This window comes from Artemia franciscana, chromosome 5 (genome assembly GCF_032884065.1).
Source record: "Artemia franciscana chromosome 5, ASM3288406v1, whole genome shotgun sequence".
NCBI classification, from domain to species: domain Eukaryota; kingdom Metazoa; phylum Arthropoda; class Branchiopoda; order Anostraca; family Artemiidae; genus Artemia; species Artemia franciscana.
The window spans coordinates 27,580,391-27,603,466 of record NC_088867.1 but is presented as its reverse complement, the minus strand read 5'-3'; the positions used below and the strand labels follow the sequence as shown (position 1 = coordinate 27,603,466).

The 23,076-nt window shown below is 34.3% G+C and overlaps 1 protein-coding gene across 1 annotated transcript in view; it reads left to right on the top strand.

Annotated features, from left to right (window-relative positions):
- LOC136027197 (probable E3 ubiquitin-protein ligase HERC2) overlaps positions 1-23,076 on the top strand; it is a gene marked incomplete in the record, with an annotated part of 290,251 nt that overhangs the window by 89,352 nt on the left and 177,823 nt on the right. Inside the window, 6 exon segments of the mRNA XM_065704213.1 lie at positions 4,086-4,263; positions 7,861-8,169; positions 13,688-13,821; positions 16,216-16,428; positions 20,035-20,147; positions 22,502-22,879. Of these exon segments, the coding sequence (XP_065560285.1) occupies positions 4,086-4,263; positions 7,861-8,169; positions 13,688-13,821; positions 16,216-16,428; positions 20,035-20,147; positions 22,502-22,879 (1,325 nt within the window).

The window sequence follows — 23,076 nt, the reverse complement described above, 5'->3', positions numbered from 1 at the left end:
TCAAAGCAGGCTAGAAACAGTAGGAATTTATGTTTTAATGGCAGATATTGCATAGTAATAATTATTTCGTTGAAATTATTCTATCCAATTGGTAAATTGATATAATCAGTCCCATGAACAGTTTCCTGGTATTTCTAACTCACGAAATGCCGTTTGATTAAACTAGATTTTTTCAGGTGTGTTTGTGATAGTAAAAAGAAGGAGAAGGAATTCTTATCTGATTGAAAGTTGAGATGAAATAATCAAATGATTTGGAATGTTGAGGGAACGTACAATAATAGCAGTTATGTACATACTGCCTTATTGCAACTTTTTTTTTTTTTTTTTTTTTTTTTCAATTGTTTTAATGATGCGTTGAATTCTCTTTCGTCGCTTAAAAATTGTCATTCTGTGTGTCTTTAACTGTAATATTTTAACCAGCAAGGAATTTAGATTTACAGAGAGAATTTTTTTTTTACAACTTATATTTATGACAAGGATCAGCTTACGAAATCCTATAGTTTTTCAGGTATTGTGAAATGGTTTAGGTCTTCAATTTATCATAAGCTCCTTCCTCCAATTTCTATTTCTGGAGAAAAACACTGCTTGCGTGACTTCATAGTTTTATTATGGTGGACTTTTCACAAGTTTGGCCAACGAATCCACGTCTGCAAACAGTGCTGCAAGGTGATCTTGAGGTGTTCACATCCTTCGAAAAATTTATATTGTAGTAAAAAACACAGCAATGTGCTTTGAGTCGTAAGGTTTAGATTGATGGCGCAGGACGTTGAGTCTTCTTAATGGAAGATCTTCGCCAAGTACGTAAAGCCATAGTGACCGTGATTGGTCTAAGCTTGCAAAAAGCCTCCAATCAGCTGGAGGTCCTGAGGACTTCTTGCTGTCCAGTTCTAAGTCAGCTTAAGCGCTTTTTGTTGAATTAAGAAGAAGTTAGTGGTCCCTGACCTGCACTGAAGGGACCCATTGCTTTTCAACCACGGTATTGACACTTTGACTGGTGAATTCAGACGGTTTTAACTAAACTTTATAGGAGTTTCAGAAACAAATCTTCCAGAGTTAGGATATAAGAAAGAGATGGTTATAGACCTTATTTATTTAACTAGAAAGCATAGGATACATGGTCATGGGGTAGGGCTCATGATGAATATAAAAGCTACGTCTTTCCTGGATTGAAAAGGTATTAACAGTAGAATTCTAGTTGCTCACTTTATAACTAAAAAGTGAAGGCATCAGTCTCAGTGGTATATCCTCTGTAGAACCGACTGGATAAGAAAATAATGGAATTCACATACAATTACTGGAACAAATACATAAAATCCTCGTAAAAATAAGGTATTTTTCTTAGGGTACGCTAATGCCTAGGCTGGCACAAACAGGGACCGATGTTTAAGTAAATATCGCGTAGGGAAGAAAAAAGCAAGGGTAATCGACTGCTAAGATTTTGTAGGCACAGTAACTTATTTATAATTAACACAGAATTAGGTCATATAAAGGCCAATAATGTAATATTGTGTTCACATGGTGGCAAGATGGCTAACTTTGTAGATTGCATTACTGTAAATGGAAAACTGGTGGATAATTTTAGAAGGGTAACGACTTACAGGATAGTATGACGCTGATAGACTCCAGAATAAGAATTTAAGAGGAAACTTCAAAGAATAGTTGAACTTGAAGCTGGAAAGTTTAGAATTTGACAATGTATAAGATTGGAATTATCTCAAGAAAATAGTTTGTGAAGTAGCGAAAGTTAAATTAGGGAGGAGAGTTAAAAATGCAACAAGGAATATTTTGATATGCTTTAAGGTTTGATAGAAGAAAAAGCGTAGAACTGAGCAGAATTCCGAAAAAGTGGTGCTTTACTGAAAATTGCTTTCTTGTGTTTTATAGAGTTCAAATCGTTTCGCAAAATTTATTGATTTCGTGGCCGGTAAAAGACTATTGAGAGCATTTTGAGTTATTTGTTTGCTCTTTGTAGGCCAATTAGGAGTTTTTTGTTTTGTTTTGTCGGTTTTGTGTTTTTAGCAAAGTGTTAGTTTTTCAGAAATACTACAAGTGTGAGGAAATATCGCGATCCAATTTCTTTGAAACAATTTTTCGAAAATATGTTGTATAAACCGCGACGCTACTTTATGTTTGTTTTAGGTTTAAACTTCGCTCTTTACTATCGTTAGAAAAACTTTACTTTTGAATTTAAAATCAAAAGAAAGATAACACTTATAATATTTAAAGAGGGCACAATTAATTATGAATTAGTTGCCATCCTTACTTTGTTGTCAAAAGTGTTTGAAAAATTTGTGAAAGATAATTGAGATAAGTTCTTCGAAAACTATTATCCTAATTTTAAATTTACATTTAGAATTCCTGCTCGAATTGAGCAAGCAGTAGCAGCAGTTGGACAGGGACAAACTGGATATTACAAAATCAAGATTGAAGGAAAGAATTTTCCATGTTGACATACATGATACCCTATCCAATAGGCTCTTATTAAACTGTAGAATTTCCCAAGGTTCTCTTTTAGGGCCTCTATTATCTTCAACTTACGTTAATAATCTTCTTACGTGCTTAAGAAATTTACATGTATTTCTATTCTGTTTGTTGACGATACTGCATTAAATATTGCTGCAACATCTCAAGCTAATCTTCATAAAGCTCTCACAAAATTCAATGGATTGTGGTTGAAACACTAAAAGCGTGTATTTTTAGTACAATTTTCAGGGAGGGGGGTCCTTTGGACGAATCTTAATGGGGAACCCACTATCATATCCTCTGTATGCGGTGACAAGCGTGAACTCTGTTGATATGGTAACACTAATTTGCTAATTTTTTTCCGGAGATATTTTCTACGGATTGTTTTGGGTATCCGAATATCCCAACAGTAAACTGTACGAAATATATGATCCAATTCCGCTTTCTAGGGCTATAATGAGTAAAAGGTTGAGATGGCTTGGACATGTTATGCGGATGAAGGATGACAGATTGCCAAAAAAGGTACTTGCCCCGAATGCTATGGGATTGTGTCGTAAGCAGAGATTTGATGGGAATGAGAACTTTTTGGGAGAGTGTAAAGTTGGAGGCTTTGAATAGATTAGGATGGAGGAGGAGCCCGCGTAGATGTTTTGGCCTCAGATGCCTTGGAGTCGCAGTGAGTAGTAGTAGTAGTTGTACGAAAAACGAAAAGATCTATGTTGCTAACTGATAACTAAAATGATAACTTCACAGGAATTTATCCTGAAAACATAGTTATCTTTGCTTCTTAAACTAAAAAATGCGAGGCTTGAAAATGAAAATGTGTGGTTCATGTTTTATTATATCGCTGGAGAGTGAAAATAAGGCTTTTATGCATTTTGGAGGCAAAACGACATGAAGACTTTCATTTTTTTAAATGCAAACTTCCCTTTCTGCATGCTCCTATAGAACGTAAAGAATAGAATTGAAATGATGTTTTATTTTTAAGACAATACACCATTGGATGATCGTCATACGCGGGCAAAATATCAATTAATATCAGAGTTAAAGTACTCTAAAGTAGAATATTTTCAGTGTTGAGGACCAGAAGCTTAAATTAAAATGTTCACGCAATCAAAAGCTCTTTTCAACCAGTAAGAGATCTGAATGTTCACTTTTTTTAAATGTGGAATCATTTTTCACTTTCAAAGAACTTAGCGAATTGGGTTTTTTATCAGTTTCATCATTAAACACATTGTTTTATGGGGGAAACGTGAACCGACGCCCACGCAATCTTCTTCAGGTGAAATTATTATGCGCTCTTTTCTTTATTTGAATTATTTGTTGAGTAAGTATGTTTAATATTGAATCAGATATTCAGAAAGCAAATTCATTTAGAAGCCGACTTAAAATTTCCTAAACCGCAGTCTAAATTCTCAAAGATAGAGTTTGAACAAGTACGCATTTTCTCTACCAGATCACTGCCACAATTGAACACGATGAACACCGTTTACGTTGTATCCTAGTTTGCCACTGGTAATTTTGTAATGTTTACTGATTTGAGTTTGGTTTTCTGGATCACGATTTGTAAAATAGTAAGGGTGATTCAATATAATAAAATGTACGCTTTTGATTTTTTTCAGGTTTTTATTTTATGAAGTACGACCAGCGACTGATCCTTTAGTTAAATCCTATATGGTAATCCCTTTTGCGAAATATGAGCTAAAGTTTAAAAGAATCGTTCGACAATGGATGTCAAGAAAAAAGACTGCGCAATCAATGCCTGTGAAACCAGAAGATCTTTTAAATTCGAGTATCCAGGTAAAAGATAATCACAGAATGGCTTCAGCCTCATTATTTGGCTTAGTTTTTTTTATTCTGTACCTTTTGTGCATTGAATGGTGACAAATACCGATTGTTAAGTTCTTGATAATTACCTTTGAATATAACAATAACATATATTTCGTCTCTTGATAGAAGAATTTCTGCATTTGCCTGCTTGTATCTGTAGTGAGTAAAGAATATGTTGTCGCGTAATATCTTATTTCAGTTCTTGAAATGGTTTGAGGTATTATGAACTCTGTGAAGTATGAACTGATGAAATATGAACTATGTGAATGAACTGATGAAGTATGAAATATGAACTTCATATTTTGATTTCAGTTTTCCTGAAATTGGATTCAGGAAAATTGTCGTATGCATTGTCGAACGCAGCAAACATCATACGGTGGTTTGCTGCCAAAGGAAGATCTAGAATAGCAACGTTTTATTCTTTGTTACACCATTGAGAAGCTACAAGTTTTTTACCTTCTTCAGGTCAAATAATCCTTAATTGAATTGTTTTAATTGGTAATGTTTTAAAAGGGAAGAACGTCATCTTGGGTCTCAATGAAAGTTGACACTGTCGGTTAATAAAAATATAAGATGAATAAAAGAATTACATTGGTAAAACATGATTACAGCAAAATTATAACCGTAGGCAACGATGCATAAGCTAAATACATAAACAAATGGAAATTGATGCCTATTAGAATAAAGATCTTTGCACACAAAAAAGATCAGTTGATAAAAAAAAAGCTATAAATCTATTATCCACAAGTACTCATATTCTCATAACAAATGATTATTATCAAGACGCACCTTTTCATTAGAGAACGATTGTTTAAATTAAGGGCAATTCCACCCAAATGATTTTATTTTTAACATAAATACATGTTTTTTTGTGGGTTTGGGACATTGGTTTAAGGGTTTTAGTTTGGGTCCAAGTTTATAAAGTTTTCTATTGTTGAAAATTGAGATTGGGAGGGGTGTTGACCCAGGGCTTCTATTTTGGGCTCTTCTCATGAAAAATGATAATGTGTTATGAAAGAATTCTACAAGATTTAACATGTCAAAGCGTGACTATATATATATATATATATATATATATATATATATATATATATATATATATATATATATATATATATATATATATATATATATATATATATATATATATATATATATATATATATATATATATATATATATATATATATGTATATATATATATATGTATATATATATATATATATGTATATATATATATATATATATATGTATATATATATATATATATATATATATATATATATATATATATATATATATATATATATATATATATATATATATATATATATATATATATATATATATATATATATATATATATATATATATATATATATATATATATATATATATATATATATATATATATATATATAATCTAAAATAAAAACACATTTGGCTCAAATACCACAAATGGTGATTTCTTCGTTTTTTTTTAGCAGTATTCTTCAGGTAATTTGAACGTGCAATGGAGGGTCCTAAGCAAGGTTCTTTGGCCCGTCCTTCTCCAATACCCCCAGTCTCTCGTACACAATATTCATACCGTGTATCCTTCTAGTGACTATACATAAGAGGCTAAAACAGAAATTTAGGTGTTCAAAATCAAACATATCAAGTGCGCATTTGAGAGAAGCTTTGCTCCTTCAAACACCCTCTTTCTCATTTTGCAGGTACAAGCATACTCTTACCTTTTCAACTCATGACCATTCAGAGATTAATCTTTTAATTTAATGCGTCTACGCTTCTTTAAACCTTCTTACCTAGAAGAATATTATCATATATTTGACGAACGGTGCTTAATTTCCATTGGATGGCCATTGGGCCTTTAATTCCTCCAATACCACTTGTCCTTGACCCCGGATTCGCTTGTGAAGAAATATTGTACCTCTTTTGACTCATGATTGTTCAAAAATTATTAAATTATTTGGGAAGTGGTCCTAAATGATCAAAAAAAAAAAAAAAAAAAAAAAAAAAAAAAATGTATCATAATGCAGCTGAAGTTAAGGTATACTATAGTATGCTCTTTTATACTAAAACTATGTCAATTAAAAACGATTGTAAATTAAGAAAACAAATTTCATGAAAAGTAAAGACTGAATTCAAAATTTGAACGACCTGCAATTTACTTTTATAAAATAAACCTTTGAATAAAAAGAAATCAAAATAGTATTGCAGCTAAACATTGAACTTTGAAGTTGCTGCTACCCCACAAACCCTTGAAAGACTAAAGTTTCATATAAACTTACTGAAAAGGAATATTTTTTTTATGTACAATTTTCTTTTTTTTCTTTTAAAGTTACAAATTGAATACTGCTCAAAGTTACAGGGATTATTTTTCTTATAGTAGAAGATATTAGTAGTGTACATATTACAGTAGTATATATATAAATTCAGTTTTCTTACTCTAATGTGTCATACATTTTCATGAATACTTTCTTCCTGTTAATCCACTCCTTTTAAATATGTAGAAAATCCCTTGGCTTATAAACTCCAGTTTGATCTATTTAATGCTGTAGCTTCTCGGGGGTGGTAAAAATTCCAATACCACACTTACGCGTAGTAAACTTCATTGGTATAAAATATTTCTTATAATTCATTTAGTTACATTATTTTGAAAAGACCTTAGACTTTTGTCATTGTTTTCTTCTTTTTAAATCAAGTTCTTTCATATTTATAGACTAAACAATTGACTAGACCAAACTTCCTGTCTGAGAAATTAATTTGGTTTCAAGTATAGCTCGAACGACTCTTTAGTTTCTTAAGGCGACTTAGAGGGTTTAGGATGATACAACCGTCTTTATTCCTTGCAGTTTATGCTCGTTTTTGTCAGGCGTCATTGTTCCTTTTATTATTTTTGTTTTGATTTTTTTCTATGTTTGTGCGTTTTAGGTTTCAGATAAATGATTTCAATTAGTTTTAGTCGTTGCTTGTTCTTATTGGAAAGACACAGATTTTAAAAATTTGATTTCTTTGGTAAAAAGAATGTTTTTTTTTTGGATGTATTCACATTTTGTTTTTTTTTAGTTTGATTGTTTTAATAAAATGTACGGTTTATTTGTCTAATTTAGTGTCCTTGCGCCTGGGAAATCATGTATCTTGTCGCCAATGAAGGCGCTCGTTTTAACTTCCAATCGTTTTTTTCTATTTTTTATTATTAGTAATTTTTTTTAGTGGCTGTCTTGGGAATTTAAATCTGATATCTTCGCAATTCAAGGGTTCCTGGTATTATTATTAAGCGTCGGAGGGGTGTTGGGCTGTCCTTCTATTTTTTCGGCTTGTAAAAAGGCGTTAGAGCTTACAGCTTGAGATCGAATTGATTCTTGCCTTACTTTGTGTTGCCAACCTTTCTATTTGACAACCCATTGAAAACTAAATTTCAAGAGAGATAAATCGTTCTTAACAAGTTTTCGTTGCCATAATAGTACTGTTTGTTCTAAATTTTAATTTTTCAGGGAACAAATCTCATTGTGCATATATTTATGGCTGTTGAGACAATCGTTTTATAATGATTATTTTTATTAGAGTGAAAGCTGCTTTCCTTTTATTGATGACGGCTTAGACAGTCATTTATCTGAACTGAGCGATCGAGATGCCATTGACACAAAAGACGAAGATAAGGATGCGTCTTCGTCTGATCATCTGGATCTAGTCCCAATAGAGGATAGCAATGAAGCTGAAAGTCAACCTCCAGCTGATACGGCTGCAGTCGCCATACTCCAATCCACTAAGAACAACATAGATCTGGATTTAAACCTGATGATTGAAATCGTGGATTTTGCTATTTGTGATGACATTAATGCGATTGATGTTAAATCTGCTTTACTTAGTCAGGTATGTACTATATTCAAGTTTTTAAACTACTACCGTTCTTGCTTCCGCCCGCATGTAGACGTCGTTAAATAGATTACTGTTTTTCATGATTTCTTTCATCATGTCTCATTGGAGGAGACTAGAAGGTATTTTCCTTATAAATTTGAAACATTTTCTTCCGTGAAAAGATGTGTGATCTCTGCAAAAAAAAAGTTGAGTTACATTGTATTGTAACTGTATTGTAATCAAGTATTGAGTTACATCAATGTGTTTTTGTAAGAATTTCTAGTTGCACGACTTAAATTTAAAATTCACAGCATATAAACTAGAAAGAATACAAAACCTTCGCGTAAGGATTTGGGAACTCTCAGCCAAATAAAAAGCAAGTCGTCCCTATATAAGCATGGCCAATACCCTTGTATCTCTTGCAAGAAGTTAATGACGGCAGTGCAAATGAGAGTGCATGCTGGATATATTTATGAGATCCTGCGTAATTTTCAATATGAGGAGTTGTTAGAGAGCAAGGCGAAACATGTTGTTCTTTTAGATTCGAAATGGTAATCCAGTGTTTCCTTCGTTTATTTATGTATCCCCACATAGTTTGGAAGTGAAATTTTTTGCTTTGGAATAGAATAAAACTTCAGTTAACCAAAAAAAAGGAATTATCTGTCACGTTGCTTCCATGACGGCACTTATGCATGGTAAATTCTTTTTCCTGGGTGTGTGCCTTATGAATAATCCGTACAGGAAAAGGTCCAAGTCTCTATATGAGTAATAATCGGATAGCACAACCTTGCAATGTCTATACCAGTGGTTACCAACCGATTTTTGTTCATGACCAGCCTAGGCATTTCTAAAATCCTGAACCCCCCCCCCCCCCACATCGTGATGTTTAAATTTTGCTACTTAAAATTTTACGTGTATTCACGTGAAGAAAGCTTGAAATACCAGCAACTTGTTATCTTTGTATCTCGGTATATTTTATGTTTGGTAAAAAGTACAACACGTTTCGTATAATGTATGGCGTCAATTCAATACTATCATGTTTCTTTTTATGGCACTTGGTAGTAACCAATTGACATATAGCAATGGCAAATTCTGTCGGTCCCAACTTTGCTACTTTAGGCACTTCCAGGTAATCTAGGACGATGGAATTTGGCAGGCGTATCAGGAACCGGACAAGATTAAATTAGAAATAGTCGTTTTCCCGATTTGACCATCTGGGGGGGGGAGTGGGGGGCCCGTTAATTCGGAAAAAATTGAGGTATTTTTAACTTACGAACGGTTGATCAGACCTTAATGAAATTTGATGTGTGGAAGTATATCGTGTCTCAGAGCTGTTATTTTAAATATCGACCGGATCTGGTGACATTGGCGGGGGGAGGGGAGGGGGAAACCTAAAATCGTGGAAAACACTTGAGAGTGGAGGGATCGGGATGAAACTTGGTGGGAAAAATAAGCACGAGTCCTAGATACATGATTGACATAACCGGAACGGATGCGTTCTCTTTAGGGTAGTTTGGGGGTGGGGGGGGGGTAATTCTGAAAAATTAGAAAAAATAAGGTATTTTTAACTTACGAACGGGTGATCGGATCTCAATGAAATTTGATATTTAGAAGGATATCGTGTCCCAGAGCTCTTATTTTAAATCCCGAACAGATCTGGTGACATTGGGGGGAGTTGGGGGGAAACCTAAAACTTGGAAAACACTTAGAGTGGAGGGATCGAGATGAAACTTGGTGGGAAAAACAAGCACAAGTCCTAGATACATGATTGACATAATTGGAACGGATGCGTTCTCTTTGGGGTAGTTAGGGGGGGTGGTTAATTCTGAAAAATTAGAAAAAATTAGTTATTTTTAACTTACGAACGGGCGATCGGATCTCAATGAAATTCGGTATTTAGAAGGATATCGTGTCTTAGAGCTCTTATTTTAAATCCCGACCGGATCTGGTGACAATGGGGGGGAGTTGGGAGGGGGAAACCTAAAACACTTAGAGTGGAGAGATCAGAATGAAACTGGATGGGAAGAATAAAAACAAGTCTAAGATACGTGACTGATATAATCGGACCGGATCCGCTCTCTTTGGTGGAGTTAGGGAGGGGGGTAATTCGGAAAAATGAGGTATTTGTAACTTACGAACGGGTGATCAGATCTTAATGAAATTTGATATTTAGAAGGATCTTGTGCTTTAAAGCTCTTATTTTAAATTCTAAGCAGGTCCTGTGACATTGGAGGGAGTTGGAGGGGAAACCGGAATTCTTGGAAAATGTGAAAATTGGGGTATTTTTATCTTACGAATAGGTGATCGGATCTTAATGAAACTTGATATATAGAAGGATCTTATGTCTCAAATGCTCGATTTTCGACTCGAATTGGATCCAGGGACATAGGGGACTGGAGGAGGGAAACAGAAATATTGGAAAACGCTTAGAGTGGAGAGATCGGAACGAAACTTGATAGGAAGAATAAGCACAAGCTCTAGATCAGTGGCTCTCAACCTTTTTTTTTACCCATGGACCCCTTTTCCCTTCTTTTTATCTTTGTGACCCCTTCATAGCTATTGGACATAAGAACAGTTTTCTATTCTTCACTAATATAAATTTTAGGGTTTTAATTATCAAAGAAGTAGTATACGATTAAGCTTTATTTTTAAATGAAAACTAATTTAATACAAATAAAATATTCTATTATAATAATAATAATAATAAGTATTATTAATGTTTTTATTATTGCTCTTATTGTGACAATAACTACAATATTACAATGTTTCTTCCATGGGAAAGCAACACAAGTTCACGGAGAGTAGAGCTCCTCAGGCAGTTTAATTCACTCCAACATTATGTAAACTGGATAAAAAAGGAGTTGAAATTAAGTGTGTGATTAAAAAAAAGGAAAAGGTACGTTTATTCAATGAGATCTCTGTGGTTGATTCTTCTCGGCGAGTTTATTTATGTTTGGTTCTATTGATGTTAATGATAGTCGAAGATCGCCCCTTTTCATAATGTCAGGTCTATTGCGATCTTTTGACAACATTTAAGAAAGACGACTAAATCCCGCTTCAATAAGGTAAGATGTAGGAAAACCAATAACGTAGTTTATGTCAGAGCAAAGGGTACTTTGTAGCAACATCATTTGTTTTCCATATATTGTGCTTGGTGATCTTTGAATTTTGCATGCATTATTTCATCACTTTCTATTTCGTTGAGGGGCTCTTGCAAAGATATGTCTATTTCGGCAACATTAACTTCGAAAGGAATTGAAAACCGAATCGGTATATCCATCCCGAGTAGGTCGCCAACCCGAGTTTGCATATCTTCATGTATATTTTACAAATATTCACCATATAATGCAAGATCTTCATCTTGCAAATCACTGTAAATACAGGCCAAACAAGGAAACTGTTCAAATGCACGACGCCTGATATTATTCTTATACAGCTGTAGTTTCCTTAGAAAAGCAGCAATAGCACTTTTACTAGATATCAGATCAGAATTGTTTTCTTGGAGCTGTTTATTAAGTGAATTAAATTTTTCAAATATATCTGATAAGTAAAACACATTACATTTATTTGAAAGCAGTTTTGCTCCAAGTTGTGTGTCAGCAAAAAAGGAAACAATAGAATCCCAAAGTGCAATGAAACGCTTAAGACAATTCCCCTTTGATAGCCATCTCACCTCTGTATGTAATTAAATAAAAAAAAAAAAAATTTTAACTGAAAGTAAGGAGTGACATTAAAACTTAAAACGAACAGAAATTGTTTCGTATATGAAAGGGGCTGCTTCTTCATCAACGCCCCGCTCTTTACGCTAAAGTTTGACTCTTTCTCTCAACTCTTCTTTTTAAAACAGTAAAAAAACTTTAGCGTAAAGAGCGGGGCGTTGATGAGGAAGCAGCCCCTTTCATATACGAAGCAATTTCTGTTCGTTTTAAGTTTTAATGTCTAAGTTTCAATTTTTTAGATTTTTGGTTACTATTGAGCCGGGTCGCTCCTTACTACAGTTCGTTACCACGAACTGTTTGATACAAGCCGCCCAAACTTCTCTCAATTTTGCTTACAGAATTGACGAAAAAGTTGGTCCGGAGAGAATTTGATTTAATATGGTTAACTACTTTTATTACAACAGTAAGGGCATCATGCAGACTTGCACTCATTTTTTTTGCAACTATGTGTTGACGGTGTATCAGGCAGTGAACACAATATAAAGTGAACAGTAAATTACAGTAGAAATTAAATTTTCAAAAATAAAGAGTGTTCTGAGTTGGTTTTCTTCATGGACCCCCAAAATATCATTGTGGACCCCCAATTTGTTGTGTTTTGCCTGTGGACCCCCGGAAGTGTTACATGGACCCCGGTTGAGAACCACTGCTCTAGATACGTGATAGAAATAATTGGAACGGATCCGTTCTCTATGGAGGAGCTGGGGGGTGTTAATTTGGGAAAATTAGAAAAATTGAGGTATTTTTAACTTAAGAATGGGTCGCCGGATCTTAATTTAATTTGATACTTAGAAGGAATTCATGTCTCAGAGCTCTTACTTCAAATCCCGACCAGATCTGTTGACGTTAGGGGGAGTTGGAGGGGATATCGGAAATCTCGGAAAACGCTTAGAGTGGGGGAATCGGGATGAAGCTTGGTGAATAGAATAAGCAAATGTCATAGATAGGTGATTGACGAAGCCGTACTGGATTCGCTCTCTTTGAGGGAGTTGGAGGGAGGGGTTCAGTGCTTTGGCGAGTTTGGTGCTTCTGGACGTGCTAGGACGATGAAAATTGGTAGGCGTGTCAGGGAGCTGCAAAAATTAACTTGATAAAGTCGTTTTCCCAGATTCGACCATCTGGGGGGCTAAAGAGAGAGGAAAAATTAGAAAAAATGAGGTATTTATAACTTACGAGTGGGTGATCGGATCTTAATGAATTTTGATATTTAGAAGGACATCGTGACTCAGAGCTCTTATTTTAAACCCCGACCGGCATTAAGCCTCTGATTTTCCTCTTAAATCAATCTATTTATTATTAGAATTTTGTTAAAGCTAATGCCATATGAGCTCTTGGCTCTTAGCTCTTCTAGCCTCGTCACAAGTGCCATATGAGCTCTTAGCTCTTGTTTTCTCTTCAAATGCATTTGAATGTGACTTCGTTCACATGAAAAATGTCTTTTTTTTTTATCAAAATTAATACTTTAAAATATAGTCAGCCAAAGGGCGCACATCCTACCATTGACCTGCCAAAATACTGCCATGCCCCATCGGTGGGGCCTGCATCCCACATTGGGAATCACAGGTCTATACTCTTAGTCATTTAGTGGACGTAGGTATTCTGCCTGCGTACCCCTTCTTAGTTTTTTTTTTTAACTTTCTTTTTAATTTTAGAATGAAATTAGATTCAGATGGTTAGTACAAAGAATATTATAAAATAAAGAAGAAGTTGAAACCGATTCAGACCACAATAGGATAAATTGACATAAAACCTATCTGCAGCAAAGATACTGCTAGCTGCCTCCAATGATTTTTCTTATTTAGTTATTTTACTTATAGTCGGAAGATATCAGAGTTCGTCAGGCTGGCTATGATCTTATGCTGGATCTCTTTAGCTTTGATTTTGCTCCAAGTATACTCTATCATTTGTTGGTTGGCTGGTTAGATTGTTTCCAATCATCCTCAAACGATTGGTAAGTCTTATTTTTTCTCTTTATTGCATTTTGTATTTAATGCTACATAAAGATGAGCTATTCATACAAGAACATAGATGACGGGGGGGGGCTCTTCTTTTTTGTATAGAAGTTTCCCTTAGTACAGGAACCATCTTATTTTAAGCTTATTGTGAACTTGAAGCTATTTTTAACACATATAAAGGTTGGTACGGAAAGAGTTTCTGTTAATCTTTCTTAATTTAGTTTCTTTTTGGTTTTGTAATTTTAATTTCTAAATTGGAATTATCCAGTGTCTTTTTTTTCAGTTTGTTTTCACGAGCGAGTTTTGGCTATACAGGAATGTATCCACAGTTCGTAGTATATCTATCAGGCCTGTAAAAGTGGAAATCAAGACAAAACTTCATCGCTCGAATTTTATGAATTGTATTAAAACTTTTTTTTTTATGATTCTATAGTTTCTAAATTAACAATCAAAATTTACCGAAAGATATTTAAAAAAAGCATGCTTCATTTTAGTAAATGAAAAAAAGTTTTCTCATGAAAAGTAAATAGTAAACTCAAATCTTGCAACGAATAGGAATTAGCTTGTATGGGATTTGAAACCAACAACGAATGAATATAGAAATGAAAACTAATTCTATAGGAGACGCATACCAAGAAACTTTACCAGCAAAACTTTATCAAATAGATTCTATACCAATTCTGATATAACTTGTATAAAAGGAGGACAATTTTTATTAAAACGTATTACATACTAGACTACCAAAACTAAATTGACTGTGACGAATTGCGGAATTTAAAAAAAAGAAAAAATGTGCGAATGTTGAAAAACGAAACTTAGCATCGTGCAGATTCGAAAGGTATTAAACTTTAGTTTTCTTGGATTTGTGTAGTGTTACGTCACCATATCAGAGTTTATCAGGGCTTTTACAAAACGAACAATATGGCTCCTTGGATGCGATGTCTTTCGTTTCTTACTTTACAGTATAGCGTTTTCCCATTTCTTTATGTTTTTCGTTTTATATTCCAGCTATTCAGTCTTGTTTTTCTTTTATCAATCAAATAAAGCTTTCAGACGCGAAGCATAAATCATTGGGCCATTTTAATTTTTTTTTGTCATCATAAAAAATGTTATCTGATATTTATCCATCTGTATATTTAAATTTTGTTTTTTAAACCCTTAACCTCAAACTTTGTTTGCAATCAAGTACAAATTTTAAATATAGACATTTTTTTTTTTTTTTTTTTTTTTTTTTTTTTTTTTTTTTTTTTTGGTCTTGATTTGGTTACAGTATTAGCCTCGGATTTATAATCAGCCAGCTAAGAGACCTTAAGTACCAATTTCGGTCAAGTTCAACATCGTTTTAGAAAAATGAACTGAGGAAAATACGCTCAGTGTGTGTTTTATTTAAGAATGTCATTGAATTGAATTGTCAGAAGTATGTGGTTGATTCTTTTTTTTCTATTCGCGTAGGAAGTTTAAATTGAATTTTTGTAACTTCAGATATGTTGTCAGGGAATCGAAAGATGTTTAGAAAGTTTGTATGTGATACTTGAAGGGCTTGGGTTGTTAGAGGTGGTTCAGGCCCCAGGCATTTATTTAAGACCCACCAATGACGCAGATTGAAAATCATTGCCTGCATATTTTCTCCTTAAAAAAAAAAATGTATCTCATGTGTTTTGATTTTTGACCTCTATATTCAAGATATAGCCTCAGGTTTGTAGTCAGCAGGCTCAAAAACTTTTAAGTAGTATTTTGGTGAAAGAAACGAAATGGAGGTGAGTTGGTGGGGCATGGGCCTAAGGGCTTCATTTGAGCCATTCAATCATTAATTTTGAAAATATTTGTATAATGATATAACAATGGATAAATATTTGACAGTGAAATAATTAACAACAAGGTGTAATCTTTCTATTTAGACGTATCCATTACATCTTTGTTTTATATGGGCTGTTTGATTAATAAGGCCCCTAACTCTGAGACTGTACTTATACAGTTGCCCCCGGAGGCAAAGCTTTTGAATTACCCATATGTTAGATATAATTGCTCTTATTTACGTCAATGCTATTGCGTTGACTATACTTATAACTTTAAGCTGTCTCTCCTTCATAGGTTTTATAAATACTATTTTTTTTATTAGGTAGTAATTATGGCTTGATATGGTTACTAGTGTAATATTCAAATATGTGTCTAGCATAAAAGATCACGATATAACCTAATAAATCTTGTCTTCATGTTTAAACCCTTTTTTACCGATAGAGTCTTATGTCTTGTTATATACATTTTAAATTATACTGAAGGATTTTCAAATGGAATGTTTGCCTGACTTTTGTCGAATTTGGTTCGACATAACATATCTTTGAACATTTTAACTCGGGTAAAACCTGGATAACTCCTCAATATTTTTCAAGTGAATTGCTCCCTGAATGTACTAAAGATGTTGAACTGGGTTCCCCACAAGACAAAGCTGCCCTTGTTTCTTCAGCTGGTCTTCTTCGAGAGTGGGCTCTGGAGAGAATGACCTCCGTATGTCACGAAGCAGAAATTCACATTAATGGAAAAGGACATAGTAAAAGTATAATTGTTCAAGAAAACGGATCTTTCTTTCAGTTTCCCCAATTCAGGTGAGTTTTTTAATGTAATATACATAACTTGAACCTACCAACTTTATTCGGCGTACTCTCAGCCGTGTTATGGTGTTATCGTTTACTTCGACACTGTGTGTGTCCAGGTTATGAAAAAGTCTCAAAATTAGCTTGTGAGGTGCAGTTTAAATTTGCAAGTACTATTTGGGAAAGGGAGGGGAAGAGTGAGGATAGCGATGCCGAATCTTTTGTTGGGAGAGGGGGAAATGGCTAAAATATTTTGTCTCTAGTCCACCTAAACGCTCCTCGACAATAAGCTGGACGATAGAACCTACAATCAATGCACGGTAAAGTAGCAAAATAAATCGAAAGATACTTTGTGTCGTCAGATTATCAAAATGGTGTATCTGCAATTGCTTGGGAACGGATTGGAGTATTAAGTTGAAGCTTACAGGGAGAGTTAAGGGAGGGATTATCAAGGTTTTTTTAGTTTTTGACTTGGGGGGGGGGATAGAGCTAATTCAAAAGACACAATATGTATCAAGTCTATTAAAATACCATTTTCTGTTAAAACAGAGTATATACACATTGGGAATGGATTGGGGTGTCAAGTTGAAACTTTTAGTGAGAGTTATGGGGGGGGTGTCAATGGAATGTTCAACTATGACTGGGGGAGAGGGTAGACCTAAATCAAAAGACTATATACTTCCAGGTTATCTAAATACGAATGTTTAATCACTAGCATTCGTAAGGCTCTATATTCTATTACTAGTTGCAATTAATGTTCTATCCCTCTTCTAAGAAGAAGACTAGTATTGATCAGCTGGATTAAAATCCGAAGACATGATCAGGAGATAAATTAATACTCCTACTTCTCTTTGCCCCACTTAGACTAAGCCCCACTCACTAAGTTGGTTGGTCGAACCAGCTTAATATTACCCCTTTTTAGTTTTTTGTTAAAGATTTATTCAAAGTACAATTAAAATACTCATAAAACATTTTATCTGTTTTGTTCCCACCAGGTAATTTATAGAGTTTATGCCTCTTATTAACAATAATTCATTATATTTTTACGTTATTCAGGGCTTACGAGGATTACTATGACTGACAACTCGCTGTAGCACAGAACCGCCTGAGGCCAACACAGCTATGCACGCTCCTCTTCCATCTCAATCTATTCAAAGCCTCTCTCTTAAACACCCTCATAAGGGGTTTCCATTTTCTTTAAACTTTTCTTTGCGACATCCTCCCACCCCAGTCGAATACAACATGCTCCCGAGGATTAATCCCTGTTTATTGTTTTTCAAATACTCCCTACCAGAAGATAGCCTACCGTAACATGCCACTGGCCCATTTTATCCGAAAAACAAGAAAATGATTTAAAAAAGGAAAATGCATTTCACTCAAACTAACTTCATCGTTAGCAAACATTTTAACTTAGTAAAAGAGTGATTCGATTCTGTATGGCACATGCACTCGAAAAAACCTTAATACAGCCGGGGGGGGGGGGTACTTACAGCTTATCTAGTTGGTTCTTTAACAGCTCAAATAGTTCTACAATGAATGAACATTGAATGAATGCAATGAATGACTAGAGGAAGACTGGGCATCTTTAGTAATTCCAAAATAAAAACTTGCCTACGATTGCTAATTCCACCGTCAGAATTTCAAACACGATATCCACATATGCACTAAGATAATTTTTTACAATAGCTTGCAAACCTAAGCATGTATTGTTAGAGTCTTTAAAACTTTAGCATGCTATTTATTACCGTGTATCATGCATTAATTGGGTATCAATATCTCTATTATTTTCCTTATTTAGTAGTAAAATCATTTTGGGTGTAATTCTCATTGGTATTGGAGTAATTATGCCAATTCTCATTGGTATGGGATATGAAAATGTCAGTACGGTGTATAAAAAGTTAAAATTCAATCGAGGGCCTTGACTTAACCTTAAATTCAGCTCATACTGAGCCATCTGTGATTCATTAGATATCAGCAAAGCCTCATTACTGGCTCTGAAGTACTGCAGTAGAGGTGACGTCTTCCCATGTAATAGCTAAGAATGCCTGCAATTTCCTCAGATTCAGGTCACAGATGTTAAATAAATTTAACTGGTTTGGTTTCTGAGCGTTCCTTTAGAACAAGTTGCACTACAATGGGTCTTGACAAAGCTACTCTGCTTACCTCAAGCACTGCAACAAAGTTGATGTATTCCTATTCAGGAGCTAACGAATACTCGTCCATACTTACCTTATGGTTATACTTAATTATTAATTAAGTATAGGTGAGCCAATTAGGTTTATGAGTGTTTCTGCAGAGGTAGTTAAGGTGTACAGAATGTCGAGGAATCCTCTCTACTCGTACTAAGTCACTGGAAGACGGCTAGGTCATCCAGTATAGGAAACAGACGATGGACTTATTTGTGCGAAAACACCTCAATCTTCTTGAGAAATTAATATGATACCCTGTGAGTGGCTATGTAAAGTTTGTAAGATTGCAACCTTCAAATTGTAACTTAATTATTTCTGTATTTCTTTTTTCGACGTAGGGTTCTTTTGGGTTCTTATTCATAGACCTTTTGCTTTTATATGCTGCTAATCTATGTTTTGGAAAACTGTTTTTGAAGACTAAGAACCCCTTAGAGCTACTAATTTAAAAATAGGATAGAAAAGTTTTGTCGTTGTAGAACTGGTTGCATGGTAAAAATTGTTATTCGTTTCTTGTAACTCGTTCGCACATTGAAGGATATTCAAGGATTAAATATGTTAAAGGAAAAACCTGATGTCCCGGCAGAGATCTCACCGACTAGGTAAATGTAAGGTAAAGAATACGGCATTGGACTTTATAGTCCCTACGGACGGTGCTGATGTCCGTTCCATGACCCTTCAACCAGGAAGTGGGGCTGGGGGCCAGTCATCCGGTGCTTTCGCACTTCCTTCCTTTTTACCTTCTCTAGGTTTTGAGCTGGGTCGCCTCTGGCTGAGCTTACAGAGTCACGCCACTCCTCCGTTCCAAACCAAATAACCAGTGACACCAGGACTCGAATCCATATCCTCAAGGACAAAGTATTTCAAGTCTAGCGTGGAAACCTAGCAGGAAGACTTGAAAACTGACTTTTCTTGAGTTTCAGGAACGGAAAGGCTAATTCTAATGGGTATAATTCTAGCTTTTAAGCAAATAGAATGAGTTTCTTCTCCTTGTTGTCGTGAAGAAATCAGTAAAATTGACATATTTCTAGAATTTCCACTTCAAGTACTGAATATTTTAATGAAAATCTTATAAGGAAGTGTATTCTAATGAATACCTACTTGAGATGTTTGTCACAAATTTTAGATCTTATCCAGCTGAGGTTCGGATTTTTGTTTTCGCAAGAAATCATTCACGCATTCTTTTATTTTTCTGAAACAAAAAAAAATACCCGTCATATACTACCGCAGCAGCAGCCTTTAGTGTTAGTTTTTTTTTTAAGAAGTGGGTATTTCGTTACGGATTTTTTTTTTCCATTGGTGGAGTGGTTTTTTTTTTTTTTTTTTAACTGTTGCTTATAAATTTTAGAATAGCGAAATCTATCTTGTGCAAAATGAACATTTTGAATATTGCCAGAGTCTATGATAGTTTTTCGTTTTTTTTTCTTCTTAGGATGTTATTACTTTTGATGAATATGTCTGCTGGTCTAATGACGCACCAAGAACTAACATTAACCTTGGCCTCCGGAATTTCTGGTATTATGGAATCGCTTCTCCGTCTTGGCGGTTAGTTTTCTATTTCTTTCTTATTTCAAAGAAGGTTCTTAAAAAAGCTAATGCTAGGGAAGAAAACTCATGGGAAAAGATGAATTGTGGTAATGCCTTAAGATCAAAGAGTTGTAGCAGTAATAACTTTAAAAAATTCTTCTTAAAAATGTGGTGTGGGACCAAAGTGATCAATACCACAGATCATTTTAAGTAAAAAGATTAACGTATTAATTTGTGGCCAAAAAGAAACCAACAAATCCCATGCCATTTCATATTCTTGTTTAAGGTTTCCAGTGTAATATGTTTAAATTTGTTGAATAAATGATTCATTCAGAGACCATTTTTGACAGTCCATTTAACGAATAATAGAGAAAATTCGAAAAGACTCTTCGCTGTTTTTTATTTAATGCACCAACTATTTGGCGAAAAAAAAAAGGCCAGATTTTTGGGAGAATATCAATTATGAATATTAGTATGAAGAAATTCAAGTGTATTATAGAATAAGGTACTTGTCTGTTGGAGCGCCGATCACTCGAGTTGTTCATCCATTGACTCATTGTAAAAGCAGTTTCTTTTGTTAGTTTCTTTCAGCTTAGCGTGAGACAAGACAAAGAGAAGTGACAGAATAGATGGGAAATATATAATTTGGGCTATATATTTGCACATTAGGGGAGAGGGGATAAAGTATTTGGACAGTGTGAAGTTAGAAAGTAATTCTTGTTTCATAATATGCAGAATCATTGTACCTAATAGATCTTGCATGCAAACCCGCTATACCTTAATCCCCCCACCAGACAAGCACCTAGAATAAATTTAGTCAATTAACTTGCATGTTTTTTATTCGATGACAAATTGCTTTTTGACGTTGTTTGATATTAAGCTTAATACTTGCTTCCAGGTTATATCCTGGTGAATTTGCGAAGTCTAGTGTCAATTCAGTGCTTCACCCCAAACCCTCAATAAACGTAAACAGAGGGGATTGGTCAAATTTTGTTCTGAAAAATTCAATAGAGTAATTTAAAATATATTTTTTGTTATTTTCAATGAAAACTCTTTATTTTTATCAAGATATCATCTATTATGTGAGGTTTGAGAAAGGATTCGAATATCGTAGCACGTATTTCTTAGGATTGCTAGATGACTGCAGTTTATTATTAGTGAGGTAATAAAAAGTTGGCTGTCTCAATTGTTTCAGCATTTATTATTCTATCCTGCGTTCTAGTTTTATTTATATATTATTCTTTATTGTTAATTCTTCCTCTTTTATATCAAGAGAATAGGTAATAAATAATCCCTCTAAATGCCTAATTTATAGTTCACTTCGATGAAAGATAGTTTCTTGTTCTAAAATGGCAAAAAACAACAACTGCGGATTCGTGCTATTAAGTTATGCCTCAAGGTTAGAAATCAATCACTTTCGTAACCATGGCCGGTTAAATGGACAAATTTGAAAACATGATCTCATATCTCATGATATATTCTCCTGATTGTCGGCTAAAGCCAAATATTGCACTTATCTTAATATACCAAGAAATTCATTTTTTGTAGGAGAACATGTTTTCTGAAAAACCAGGTAAAAAAAAAAATAATAATAAGAATCTGCTTTACGTAGGGATAAGGCGGTCGAAAAATCATAGTATTGTAATATATACCATTCGGGATAGATAACTATTTGATGTTGTTTTTTATTACAGACGCAACTTCAATTGTTAACTCCATTCGTCCAAATTACGCGCCTTGAATTGGGTATTTTTCTCGAACACATTCAAAAAAAGAAGATGAAACGGGTGTTCTCCCAATAATCAGCCGATCAATCTTGTTTATTTTTTGTCACTAAAGTACTCAGAACTTTTCCTGTGAAAAAATGTGTTTCTCTTTCCTATTTGAATTATAGTATGTGAGTTAAAAAATCTGTCATGTACTAAACAGTGGGTTATATATTTAAAGAAAGAACAATGCAAAATTTAGCTCAAATTAAACCTTAAAAAGATGAACGTAAAATTGAAAATTACATATCAACAGTATAATTCAATACCCAAAATCTAAAATAAATAACTAGACAAAACGTTATTACCTTACGCTATTGCAGCTATTTATTTTACTGTAACTACGGATTTTAATTTATACAAAATTACAAAATATTTAAGCCAGAAAAGTATTACAGAGCAGGTTGAATGACACAAAATCGTAAAACCTGAACAGATGTTAACAGAAAAAGTGTAACATTGTTTAAAACTAAAGAAAAATTTAAAAAACAAAAAGACAAAAGGCATCCATTGCAAATAAAATTTAAGTGTCAAATGCATTCAACGACCGAAAATTAAAATTATCAGTAGATAAATTAGTGAATGACACTGTTTACGCTTTTGTAGCTTCAGAACCAACAGACTCGACACCAGCACCAAGTGTATCAGGACCGGATGTTGCCCTGGCAATTTATGATTGTGACTTAAATCGTAGTAGACCGGACTCCCTCCCATTATCTGGTCCTGAACTAGCAGCTAGACTCAAGGTTGGAACGAAAGTCGTCCGTGGAGTTGATTGGAAATGGGGGGAGCAAGATGGAACTCCTCCTGGCGAAGGTCGGGTGATCGGGGAAGTTGGAGATGACGGATGGGTACGCGTTCAATGGGATGCTGGAGGAACCAATTCATACAGAATGGGAAAAGAGGGGAAATACGACCTAAAGCTGGCAGAACCACCAACACCAGATGATGTATTATCCACCACCGAGTCTGTTATTGATGAGCGTAAGTACTTTTTCTACTTTAGCTCTAATTTATATTTTCGCTTAAAATTTTTCAGTGGAACCGCCTTTTTAATGATTAAATAAAAAAGAATTTGTAACTGAAAGTAAGGAGCGACATTTAAACTTAAAACGAACAGAAATTACTCCGTATATGAAAGGGGCTGTTCCCTCCTCAACGCCCCGCTCTTTACACTAAAG